The sequence below is a fragment of the Gavialis gangeticus genome, unplaced genomic scaffold (assembly GCF_001723915.1).
Source record: "Gavialis gangeticus isolate Ggan-Ray unplaced genomic scaffold, GavGan_comp1, whole genome shotgun sequence".
NCBI lineage: Eukaryota > Metazoa > Chordata > Crocodylia > Gavialidae > Gavialis > Gavialis gangeticus.
In genome coordinates, this window is record NW_017729033.1 from 25,273,015 (window position 1) to 25,286,687 (window position 13,673).

The window sequence follows — 13,673 nt, forward strand, 5'->3', positions numbered from 1 at the left end:
GAGATTTGGCCACCAAATTGGGCTGAATCTCTTCCAAATGGAATCAGCACCTGAAGCTTCGCACTAGATACCTCTTGCCCCCTGCAGAAGGGAGTCTCCAGCCACCACCACCTATCACTTCTTCCTGGCCTGTCCTCCACCACTGGAACATGCTCCTCACCCTCTGTTGCTACGGCTCCACATCTATTCTCCAAACCGCTGCAGAGAAGATGAAGATTTCTGCTTGCTGCCAGAGGTCACAAGCTTCCAGCTTCCACCTTCCTGGGAGTCCATGTCCTCTCCCTTCTCTAGAACTGCCTCTGGCAGTTCTTTCGCCACAGACCCGGAGCTCTCCTCCAGCATTGAATTAATGAACTCCTCATGGCGGAGGATGCTTTGGAGATGCACCACCTCCTCATGTAGCTCTCTTGCCTGTTCCCTGAGAGACACCATGGGAGGCACCACTCACACCGCAGGCACTCCTGGACCTGGCCATCACTGGACGGAACCTGCAAGCCGCAGTCCCCACAGCGCCAAACCTGGACCTGGGTGGAAGCCCCAGTGATGAGCGGTCCTGCCTGGACAGAAAGCTCAAGTGGAAGCAGAGGCAGTGGCAGTGGCTCTGGCATTGTGACATCCTCCAAACTTTTCCCTGGGTCTCTTAATCTGCCTCTTCTCTCTTACTTCTTCCAAGTACTACTTCTCTTCCTCCTTCTTCCAAGCACACCTTCCCTAGCAAACTCATCTGAAAGCTGGCCTGTTTATTGTTCCTTGGCCCCAAGGGGGCCCTTGTCCCCTGCTTCCTCACATCAAGCTGAAAGACTCTCCCCTCAAAGTCAGGAGGGTGGAGCAGCAAACTGCTTGCCCTATTTGCTGCCTCTGTTTGCTGGCTGCCTTGGTCTCTTTGAAAAGATCCTTTTATACCCTACTGGGCCTGGACTGGCTCCGCCCCTTCATTAGGACTTCCGCACAGTCAGCAATTACTCAGCAATTAGCAATCACTCAGCTAGCAGCACCCCCAGCTTCGCAGAGCACACCCCGCAAACGCACACAGCCCACCAAACAAACACGCAGTCTGGCTCTAGATAATGTTTTTAGAGAAGAAAGTGACACTAGGAATATTGTTTGTGTAAGAGCTGTATGCCACCAGATTACATTTCAGACCGACTCTATAGCTAGGGCACAGATTATACCAGTTACTGAAAACATGATTTATTTACAATATACTGGTACTAAAGTTTCTTAAGGGGCAAAGGGAAGAGAAAGGGACTAGAATAATAAATGTACTCTTAAAGATGTCTAAAATATATATAAATATTATAGCATTAACATCAGAGAAATCTGGAAGAATGCACTGAGACCCCATGCTTTTTAGAAGAACTCAGCTTTTAGTACAGCCAAAGCCCTCGTACACTGGTGCCTTTTGTCCCCACCACTGTTAAAATGGGCAAAAAGTAGCCGGGTCTCTTTTCGTCAAACAGCATCTATCTGCAGAAAGCTAACCAGGAATGAAAACACAATACAGAATCTTTCCTAACTTTCGCCATCTGCTGGCCATACTAGAAAACAGCCCAGGATTGATAACAAAAGGGGCAAATGGATAAATACTTCTCCCACACCAAAGTAATTCTAGTCACTGTAAAGGAGTTATTCCATATCTATGCCAAGATGGCTAAGATCAGACTATTTTTAGGCTGCAAATCTTGCATATTTAGACAGAATAACAATGAGAGTAAAGATGCACGTATTTCGTGCATAAAATATATCAGAAATTAATATAAATGATCTTGCTGAAAACCGGCAGACAATACAGTGTTATTTTGTGGCTGAAGAGCAAGGGGATGTGATCTTGCTGGATATATAGTTTAGCAAATTTATGCCAGTATCTCTACATTTGCCTTAAGATTTAATAATTTCATTTAGAACAATTAAAAAAAGCTGAGGAAGGAAAAAGTATTTTTGAAAATATTTAATCCAAGCGAAGAACCAAGGTGTGCTCTTGCCCACACTATTCCAGCACAACGGTGTATTTCCTACAGTGGGAAGAAAAGTGTATTTCTTTTAAAAGGACAAAATACTGCTTTAGGTGTTACAGTCTGTCTCCTTGTGGTGGGGAGATGGAAAGGCAGTCAGAAGAAGTGAAGAGTTCAAAAGAAAAGAAGCACAATTTTGTATTAGACATCTATGCAACTGGAAACCCCCATGAACTACATGTTTAGGGCCTAAGGTTCTGGGGGGGGAAACCCAGACATCTCCTGTCAGATCTGTGTTCACTCATTGGATAATAAAATTACGAAGCCTAAAATAAGGATGGAACCAGACTCGCTTCACAGCTGTTTCCTAGTTGTCTCTGTACTCTTCAGGAAATGGAAATACACAATTAGGAAGGCTTACATTTAAGGAACAACAATCCAAGTACTCAGCCTTCTAGTGATCCATCTCTAAAAAATAGTAACTATGTAGCTGTCAGGCAGCAACATTCAGTAGAAGCTAGATCAGGTGCGTTTAAAAAGTGCTAGGGTGCAACTCCAGCAGCATAAAGAGAGGGGAATTAAGGCATACAAGCTATTTGATTTTTGAAGCCATTATGTTGTTTCTTTTTTTTTTTTAATCAACATATGGTATGTTTCATTAAAAGCTATAATGAAGATACTTTGGATCTGAAGATACTTTGGATCTATTTATTTCTGAACCATTAGCAATATATAACATGTCCATCCGTACATGAAACTTAAAATTTCTCTACACGTGGGGGCCGGTAAGAGTCAGAAACACTTTTGTCTATGTAGACATGTTCAAGCAGTTGTAATGAAGTCCTATGGAGAAAAATGGATCTGGGCTGCAATTATCCACTACATTTCTTCCTGCAGGGTATTTAAAGAGCCCAGTTAGAACTAGCTTAAAGTGATCATTCTAGGAAGATGGTAGTTGAACTCTAAAGCAATTTTGTGTTTTGTTCCATACACACTAAACATAACAAGGGAACCACAAGAGTATGTTTCTGTCCAAATAATATTCCCTAAACCTGCTCACAACATGCAATGCCTGGTTGCATATATAGACTTCAGACTGCTACTTTAGGTGAGTTTCACAAGAAATTAAATATAGTGAACACCACTAAAGAAATACAAAAATTATATAAAGGGTACTGTCTAGTTCATAGGAGAAAGGAGTTTAATAATGTGACATTATTGTGTTTTGGGTGCAGCTTCACTTTTTGCATGGAAGTATCCTTTAAGTTTACTTTTAGTAAATTACTAAACACTAAGAACAGTGTAGACTGGATTGAGCCTATTCCAGAACAGACTTTGATGAAAACAATGGCTTTGACTTCAGAAGCTATTTGTCCCAATATCTCCTTTACTTGCCATATCAATAGTAACCCCTGCTATATACTTAGTTTTGACATTTTTATCCTGACTGATTGTGAAATATTTTCTATTATAATGCCTTTGTCAAAGTTATTAATCATTTACTATTTTACAATTTATTGACAGCTTTATTCAGCTAAAAAAAAAAACGTGGTTCAAAGATTCTTTATAATACGGACATAGATCCAGCTGGTTTGGCATGGAATCTGAAACACAAGTGGCATTCTTTCATTACGCCTACCTTGGAGCCAGTAGTTGCTGTCAAACTGTCTGCAATCATTCTGGGAAGTACTGTTTCTACATCTGTGGTATCTAATAATTTATATCATACAGTAATGATGGTTGACAGCAATGCCATAAACACAGATCATCAAAGAGACACAATAGCAACTTTCATTAGTTTGAAACATGTTGGTAAGGAAGCTATCATGAAAATACATATAGACACCCAGTTAGTGTAAGTGTTCCCTATTGGTATTTTTTCTCTCTTCTCTTTGGACTTGATCCAAAAGTTGTGATAAGCCCCAGTGAATACAGTATAAGTCCTAAAATGGGAAATAAGTGACACCCATTTTCACACTATGTTTATACCTATATTACTGGTTTATATGCACATTTGTAAAACTGGATAAAGAGAATCTGCTTATCAGGCATCTCCTAACCAGGCTGTTTCTGTGAACTTAAGTGGCCAAATGTCTAGTGATAGGTGACAAGACATTACCTGCAGGAAGAAAAAAAAATGAAATTTTCCTTTAACAGTATAATTCAAATAAGGTCAGTAACAAAGCAAGTAGAAATGGTAGCAGAAAATATAAAGGAAATATATCAAGTCAGCTTTGGGGGATGTTTAAATCCTTTCATTTTTACGGTTGTCTTCAGTCTTTGGAGATGGAAGCGCTATCCCCTATGTAATCTCTCTGATTCTTGCCAAAGTTGAGTGCTCTATTAAAAAAATAAGCATTTGGAGATGGTGGACCATGGACAAAGTGATGGGGGAGATAAAGCAACTTTCTGTCCTGAACAGCCCCTGATCGACATCTGGGAATTATTTATGAGACTAACCTTTTGATAAAAGCGTGTGAAGAGGGAGTGCGTTTCCCCCAACACTTTTCAAGTCAACAGGGAAGTTTCTGTAATTGGAGGAGATTTGTTGACTGTTTTGTCACCTGCAGCGATGCCAGGCAGGGAGGCAGAGAGCTATCATGCATTCTTGATGATGACACAGGCTTATGGATTGGTATGTGGGAGTGTTGGTAACAAAGACATATATAGAGGAAGTTGCTCTTTACAGCTCACCGATTATAAGAAGACACAAAAAGGGGTGAAAAAGTACATTTAAAAATACCTCTTGCTAATCTAGTCCTGTATATATATCCTTGTACCCTGATAAGACCTCAGCATCCCATCCTCTCCTTAATTTCCTGTTCTTCAGAAACCTGACTTCCTAACCTACCAACCCGACTTAGGCAAGCCTTTCTGTATGAAATCGCTATTCTGGCTTCTGAATACGTGGTCCCAACCCAGGCAAACATTTAAATACTTGTTAAAGATTAAGCAGGTGCTTAATCTTTCCTGATGTGGCCTTAGAGCAGGGGTCAGCAAAATGGTCAATCCAGCCAGCAGCCAGACTCCCATTTCCCAGCTGCTCCTGTGCATGGCTGGGGCCAGTCACCCATGAAGACCCCAGCCACAGCTGTGCGTGGCTCTGCCCATACCCCAGACCAGGCTGTCACCGCTGCAAGGAGCATGGGCAGAGCGCAATCCCCTGCCTAGAGGGTGCAGGCTACAGATTACGGCTCTGCCCTGCCTCCAGAGCAAGCTGCCCCCATCACAGTATCCCAGCAGCTCCAAGGCAGCCCCCTGCACTGCTCTGCTATGCACCCTGCCAGCATGGCTGGGGTCTCTATAAAGACAAGCTCCAGCCATGCACAGGGATGGCTGGGAAATGGAGTCCATTGCCAACCAGGTCTGGGCTGCGGGCCAGACTTTGCCCATCCCTGCCCTAGAGAAACTTGCATGTAGGGAAGTAGGCAAAACCTGAGGGAGTTGCACTCTGTACCGTTTCTAGGATTTTCTTGCAATATCCTCCTCAAATCCCACTATGTAGTAGAGATGCAGTTTAGGGAGAACCACCCACATGACTTGAACTGCATGTTGCCAGGACTGAACATTACTGATCCAAACAGAAAAAGAATGAGAGGCCCAGTGCAGTATATGCTGCTGAACAAGAAGGGGAACACTTGCAATATCCATATTCCCTAGAAATGGAAGGTAGCAAGGGAAAGATTATTTGTCTGACTTTCCCACTAAGATGTTGCCTGGCTACTTTTTCTGCACAGAGCAGCTGTGACACTCTGACTGAAGGGAAAGTGTTTTCAGAGTAGTTTTGGAAAATGTTGTCACCTCTCGCATCCTCCATTTGATCTTGCACTAACTCCATGATTCATCTTCTTTTGAATTATCACTCACATAGCACTGCTCCCACCACTCACACTGGCATTTACTTTTTTGCTGTACCCCGCTACTTCCAGTCAGTCAGGTGTGCCCACTTCCACTTCCAGATCCATTTCTCCAATCCCACTCTACACCTTTACTGTCACAAGCAAATTCTTTTAGTGATACTTTCCTTCTTCCTGCCATTTCTTCATACCATTGCTCCTCTCAGCAGCAGTTCGTTAAACACAAAATCCTGTCTCAGATGCCCATTCCATACAGATAATTCAAGAGATCCGTTTCCCAGAACTCTTGGTGGAACACACGTCAACAGGCCAAGAGTTGTTATGGCAACTGGATATTGAGACCTAAACTCTCAAATCACTTAACAATGGATTACTCCAATACAGGAGCTACAATAAAATGCAACAAAACAAAACAAGACTTTTGCTGCTCAGAGAAAAAAACTTCACCAGGGAGCACCTTATGCAGTCTGAAGCAGACATGCTCTTGCCATGATATGCATGCATCCTGTCACTCTATAAATTGTATGTAATACTCTTTATCAATGATTTGATAGACTTAATCCTGTTCTGAAAATGAAGGACAGATAGTGCTCTAGAAAGTCCCAAAGCAAATGCCTCAGGGTCTTTCATATTCATTTCCCAACACTGTAAATAGTTCTCATTTTGTATTTTACTTCAGGGGTCAGAAATATACAGCCTGTGAATCACAAGATCCAGCCTGCAGAGCTGGAAGGCTTTATCTGTGCCTGTGCCCATGCCTGTACCTGTACCTGCCCCAGGGCCAGGCAGCTGGAAGCTGTGCCTATAGTGCTTCCTACAGCTCCCCACTCACTAGCTGTGATTTAAGCACAGCTTTTCAGCAGTGGGGAGCTGTGCTGCAGCTTGGGCATACAGGGACATGGGTGAGGGAGTGGCAGCAACAAGAACTCAATTTCCAGCTGCCTGGCCCCTATGCCTGTCACAGCTGGGGAGCAGGAGGCTGGGGAAAGCAGCAGCGGCCTGGACGCAGGCAAAGCCCCCCTACTACTAACCTGCTGCCAGAACCACCCAGCTTGCATGGAACTGGAGTGGTTTTGAGGTGTTCTGGCTTACAGCTTGTTAAAGGTTGCTGGCTGGTGCTTTACTTTAAATTAGTTGAAACTAATGAAGTGGGCAATCCCCATGCTCCAAATTCCCCTTTACTTAGGGATGCCATTTAGGAGCTGAAAAACAAGCATCTGCATGGAAAGTCTATCAAGTAAATGGCTGACTTTATAGGGAATATGGATGACAAGCCACAGAAGCTGAAAGGGGCAAAAAACCCAACTCCTGAGACTGGCCTGAGATTCAACAAAACACACTGCAAACTAGTGAGCAGACAGATGACGCATTTTAAAAAATAGAAAGGGAAATTCTATATTTTTAGTTGCCAAAATAAAGAAAATACATATATCGTACCACTGTTTCTTTCAATGTAACAATCCCCAAATTAAAAAATAAAGATGGCTGTATAACAAAATGGATAAACAAAATAAGTACAAAAGAATTATAAACAATTTATACAGTTCTGCATGTAGTATGCAGTCTCTGAAATTAGTCAGAAAGATGTTTATGCTGGTTAAGCTTAAAACTGACAGAACTTTATTATTGCATATGCTTTATCTTTTTCAAAATCTGAGGTTGTCTCAGCTCCTCAGTCCCATGAGCATATGGACAGGATTCAGAAGTCAAAGAACAGCCATCAGGGTGATGAATGAAAAACCAACAGAGGCGTGTTTTGAAAGCTTCAGCAGAAAGCCTTCGTTTGATTTCTGGTGTGGTTTTCTTCACCTGCTTCTTTTCTCTCCAGTCACGGATCTGAACTCTCCCATTTATAACTGAGGTTTAAAAAATAAACAGACATACAAAACATTAATAGAGGGTCATGGGAATTACACCAGCAAGTGCAAAGTCTCTCTCTTTGTATAACAAATAGAAAACAAATGGATCATTTGAGCAAAACCCAGGGCCCAGCTTTAAACTCTTGCACAGTTACAGAAATGCATACAGAGCAAATAGAGGTAATTTCTCATAGGAGCCTCTGTACCTGCCCATTCCTGGATGCTTTTATTATTATATAAGACAGTCTGAGGGCACCTTACACAGTGGGTATTTGTGTCATGGCCTTCCCTCCTTTCATGCATCGTTTGAAGAACCTGACACTGGACCACTATATGCTGTATGGCCCAATATAATTTCTAGTGATGCTATTAATGCTTGTTTGAACAGTGTTGCTAGCAAACCTGATTCTGCTCAACAGACATAGCCTAGTATAAGGAGCATGGTGGAGAGAAGAATATCCCATCACTCCCCCAAAACATGCACCTTTTATAGTGGTACAGAATTCTCCCAGTTCCATTGGTGGCATAAGAAAGACAGATTAAATGTGGCTGTGCTATCTTAAGTGTGGCCCTCTTTGGAGCTGGCTCCCAGGATGGCTGGTAGTAAGAATCCTTTTCTATACTTACAGCCATATCATAAAAGCAGAACGACTTTGTGGTCTCTAGTGAAGCTGCAAAGGTGAGAAATCTCCATGCAATTTATCCATGGTTGTGTGCATCTTCTAGTCTTCCATCCAAATCTCTGTTTCTTTGATAGAGTGTAGTGTCCAGGAAATTTGGCTTTAGGGAAAACAGAAATGCTCCTCCTTTGCTAGGGGTCCTAAATCCTGTCCCACCCTCCCATGTAATGGAACTACACCATTTCCACCACAAAAGGGTTCTATCTGGAAGGTGGATGAATTCAATGCAAGATAAGCATGAGTTGCCTCCATTCTTCTCAATTTCTCCTTTAATTTTGAAGCATCTCTGACACTGACAGCATTAACATTGGTCACAAAGCTCCACTCATAGTACAAACAATAAAGTGATAACATAGACAGGATGTAGTTGTGTAGATTCTGGTGTCATCCAACCTGGTTCAGAGCTGCCCAAGTCCACAGAAAATCCTAGTGTAGATGCAACACTGTTTTGGGCTTTTGGTTTTATCCCTCAAAAGTTCCTGTTCCGTGGACGTATCTGAAGACTTCTCCACCTACTCAATTGAGCCCTGGCAGCAAATATGGCATTTTCTGGCTGTCTGCTAAGTAATCTATTGGTACTTGGTGACTTACTGGATGGATAAATTTAGGCATGACTTATCATGGGTAAATTCACTTACATATTGCTACTAACTCATTGCTGGAATCAAGAATATAAACACCTTTATAAAAAATACCCTAACTTTTTACTAATCTACATACCAGCTTTCCAAGTCTGGCTTCAAGTGGTATTATTCTGCTGCTGGATATCAATGAAGTAAAAATTTTACATTTGCAACAGCAAAGTAAAATCCTAAGAAAATCAAAATAATAAAAAAAAGGTATTTTGCTGTTAACTTTCTATTCTGCCAGCCTGCTGCAGCCCGTAAAAATCTGTCAAGCCTCATATAATTAAAGGCTCTTGTCTAGGCCAACTCTGTTTTCTGCTGGCAGTTCTCTCTGTAGGGCTTGTTAAGTCCAGACCAAGTCTTAATGAAATGCTCCAGTGCACTTCCTCTGCATCTGACTTCCTTCAACACTGTGGCCACTTTAGAAAACAGAAGTTTCATAACCTAGTCAAATTGTAGCATCAAACTGAGAACTCCTGTTAGAAAACAACAGGCATATCAGGCATACCTGGTTTATGCAACAAATAAGCCAGACACAAAATTACTACACCACCTGGCAAGGTACCAAGCTCATCTTGTCATTCTTGTTTCTTCTATTGCCATCTAGGGAAATACAGGGGCAAATATAGAAAATTCTGTTTGTTATGGCTAGACATCCAGTACTGGGAAGAGTTAATGTTATAATCTTTCAATTAAGTTTATGCTAAAAATAGATCAGGCAAACAAGAGCTGATTAATGAAAAGAAATAATCTCTCTGCTCTTTACCTTCAAATACCTGATGATTGTTCTTGAGCAGTGTTTGCAGACCCCCATATTCACTCTTTAGCCTCTTTAACGTCTCTTTGTCCAAATGTTCTGCTACTTCCCTCAAGGGCAGACTATCTGCAGCAAATGATAATATACCCATTAAAATGAACTGAAAATTTGCCACACACATCATAATTATAGGCAGAATTTAGATCATTACTGCAGCAGAGCAGCTAAGCAGCACAGTTTAGATGAAGCTGCCTGCTTTTTAAAAAAAATACTTTGTTTAGTTTCTCTACAGTGAAGCAGATTCCATTTGCTGTTTGCTCTTAAGAGTTCACAGTGAAAATTTCCATAAGTAATATGAATACAAAAGCTTGTGCATTCCTCAGTTTTGCATTGCAGCAGTGCTCAGACTTCCCAGGGTGCTAAAGACTATGGGCCAGATTCTGTTCTACCTGTACATTCACAATCACGCAATAACAAACTGGTATTTGAAAAGTAATTGTCTGGGAATCATAACAATTTTATGTAAACTTCCAAATAGACTAACACTCTCAACAACAAAATGTAAACTATTTGTTGTTATAATACAAACACTTACCTAATATTTAAATGTGGAATAGAAAAAGAATTTGGCAATAATACAAGAGAAAAGTTCAAATAAGGAGTGCAAAAATCTAAATAGTACAGTATGTAAGGAGGTTAGCAAAGAAGTCTGTGCAAATTCCTTTGCAGATAATTAATATTACTGCAATGTTTTCCAGCAGTCCCCACAATTAGCATGTTAAAAAGTCTCCTAAGAATTATACATTAAATTTAATATAGGAAACTATGACTAGCAAAGCAACACTATCTACTGACTGGCAGTTATGAATCTCTGAAGTTTTAATAGCAAGAACCATTGCATGTTATGCGTATAAGGGCAAACTTACCTCCTTTATTCCAGGTATTCAGACTTCCATCAGGCATATTATAGGGTTTTTCTTGGGTTGCACTTAACAATAAGTTAGCTACATCCAGAACCACATCATCTACAAAATCCCGAGGAAGAGTAGCACAGTTCCTGACTTGTTCTACTTTTTCTCTGGGCCGAAATCCAGAAAGCCAGATCCCACTATCATCTATCTTAGTCTCATTTTCAGGAAATTCCAAATCTGCTGCTTTGTCACCTGCACTCTTTTTGATGTTATGATTGTCATAGTGATTAGATCCAACTCGTCTGTCCTGTGGGATCACAGTGCAAGATTGACGGCTATTGATATACTGTGTCCGCTGCTTATCAATTAGAGATTCTTGAGTAGATGGATATGTTCTGGACTTGCCAATTAGGCATACCTATGTTAGCAAAAAAAAAAAAAAAGTTACTATTTGTACTAGGTGGCGTTTTACATACAAGTCCTGCCCACCCAATCAGCAAATATTAGAGTATGGTTGGATAAACTATTTACCATGAATTTAAAAAGCAGGGCATTATCCTACTCCAGCTGTTTTGCAGGACCTGGCAGGTACATGCTTTATTTCCACACCTACTTTACTGTAATCCACCCCTTTCACTGAAGGATAAATTACCATGCTTTAACTAGAATTGCACAGAGGTAACCCGAGTCCATTTAGACACCTTATATATCAGGAAAAAAACCCTAACTTATGTGCCCATGTAATAAAATGCAGATTCCGTCCCAAAGAGCTCTTAATCTTAGCACATGATGAGAGGAGAAATGCGTCTACGTCAGAGGAGAAATACATCTACTCTGAAGTAAGAGCGTGCAGCATGTGATTACTATAGAGCAGCTGACATGGGGTAAAGTCCCACATCCTTTTTCACCTCTGGTAAGTATTTTGCCTTTCACATTTTCTTGTATGAATTCTAAACATGGGGGTTTAGTGTTGGAATGTGATAGCTGATAAAGGCTAAGTATTTATTTATTTGCATAGAGCATGTATGAGTCCCATTCTTGGATGAGCACCCCATCTATGGGAGGCTCTAAGCAAACACAGAACAAAAAGACAGTCCTCGTCCCAAAGAGTGATTTGCAGCATCAAGTCTCAAGATCCTTCTGGGATTCAAATAGTGACAAAACCTGTACTGGGCAAACAAAGGCAGTGTGAGACCTTGAAGAGAAAGGGTGTAAAAGAGCAGGTGCATAACAAGGTTTTCTTTCAATGCCCATACATATAAAATAGCCATGTAAGAAGGGGGATGCAGCCCCTTGTGCTTATCTGGAGCCCTTTGGTAGGGGGGACTAAGCATGCTGTGACAGACTTCCCAGAAAATAGAGGAATAATTTTATCCTCACTTGGAAAACGTTGGAAATAATGTAATCCACTGGGACCTAAGCCTCACTGCAGTCATTAGGAACAAAAGTTCGCATGCTTCAGCTAGCAGCATTTTAAAAACGATGTCATCCAAAATTACCCTTTTTGTTGAGGGAATTCGAAGACTGTCTTCTTCTACATTAAAGCCACATGCACATCCCACTTGTGTAACAAAATCCAGATACTCTCTGTACTGTGTCTTCTTGCTCTGCCTTCGGTTATATTTTCCATGAAAATCAAAGAAGCAACAAGGCAGTACAAAGTAGCAACAAGAATATGAAGACCTGCAAGAAGGGTATGGGCTTCTGAATAAAATGTCATAGGAAACCATTGCAATGAATAAACATAAAACTTTGTCAACAACCCCTCAGATACAAGCACTGAAAACATTTTCATGCAGTAATAGAGCTTCCAGGCCAAGCAAGAAGTGTTTCTCTTTTGGAACAGTCTCTGATTAAACCGAATGTTTGCTCTAGTGATTTACCATACCAGCATAGTTTAATACCTAGGGACCTAGTTCTGCAAACTAATCAACACAACTAGTTGCAATGAGAGAATTCAAAGTAACACAAAGTCTGATACTAAATGTTTACTGCAATGGGGCTGAAATTTAAGGAGCAAATACTTTATGGTATTGCTTGTCTCACAAGTATACTCTGTTATTAAGGGTAGCTGTCATGATGCTTATAGTAGTGAAATGCTTCTAAGGCATCTTAATAGAATCTATAAGGGGTCTGCAGTGTTTTTGGGCCAAATGCCAAAAACCCCACAACCTGGACTTCAAAGATGTTGGCAGGCCAGGGCAGACAGCAGGGGACCCACAGGGGGGGCCTGATCCTTGTTGCAGCTGTGCAGCCCTGTCCCCTTTTCTGCTGTGCTCCCTGAGGCGTGCATGTGGCCACTGCCAGCAGCAAGCCAAGCCAGGGCTCCAGACCACAATGCACCAGTTACAGCCTCCCAGCTACCTGCCACAAAGCCTGCTCTCAGCAGGCCTTGTAGCCTCTCCACCACCTGCTGTGAGCAGTCTGGGCTTCGTGGCTGGCAGCAGCTGCCCAGAACCTGGGCCAGCAGTGGTGTGCCAAACAAAATAACCTCACATGCCATGCTCTGGCCTGCGTACCAGGGGCTGCCAACCCTGGAAATATATAGTGTTTTGTGCATGCAATCATTAAAACTGCAAAAAGACATACATAGCTACAGACACAAGCTGCAGACCCAAAACATACAGTTTCCACAGGTCATGGATATAGTAAGTTCCCACTAAAAACAGAACAAAAACAAAATACCACCCCCACCCTTTCTTCCATACCTTGCTGCTATTACAGGTATCCATGGTGTTAGCTCATCTGAATGGTTTCCTATTAGCCAGTCAACATCTGGAAACAGGTAACTCCCACATGGTTTGACTGCACATTCCTATTGAGAGGAAGGTGCATTTTTGATGGATGTGTTTAAACATACTAAATTTAATACCACAGCAACAGTATGAAACCCTAAACAAAGACAGATTTCAGGGTGAACAACAGTAAAATGTGAATGTGCCAATATTTTCCCCAACTGCATTGTAAGAAACATTTTTGCCATGCAAGGATTTTTTTTTTTTTTTTTTTTTTTAATTTTTTAAAAAAATAA

The 13,673-nt window shown here is 41.4% G+C and overlaps 1 protein-coding gene across 1 annotated transcript in view; it reads right to left on the minus strand.

The window, feature by feature from the left end:
* Positions 1 to 7,183: 7,183 nt before the first annotated feature.
* TRMT44 (tRNA methyltransferase 44 homolog (S. cerevisiae)) overlaps positions 7,184 to 13,673 on the minus strand; it is a gene marked incomplete at its 5' end in the record, with an annotated part of 49,808 nt that continues 43,318 nt past the window's right edge. Inside the window, 5 exons of the mRNA XM_019525811.1 lie at positions 7,184 to 7,665; positions 9,741 to 9,857; positions 10,658 to 11,060; positions 12,142 to 12,325; positions 13,351 to 13,457. Of these exons, the coding sequence (XP_019381356.1) occupies positions 7,433 to 7,665; positions 9,741 to 9,857; positions 10,658 to 11,060; positions 12,142 to 12,325; positions 13,351 to 13,457 (1,044 nt within the window). The remainder of the gene's footprint in view (positions 7,666 to 9,740; positions 9,858 to 10,657; positions 11,061 to 12,141; positions 12,326 to 13,350; positions 13,458 to 13,673) is intronic.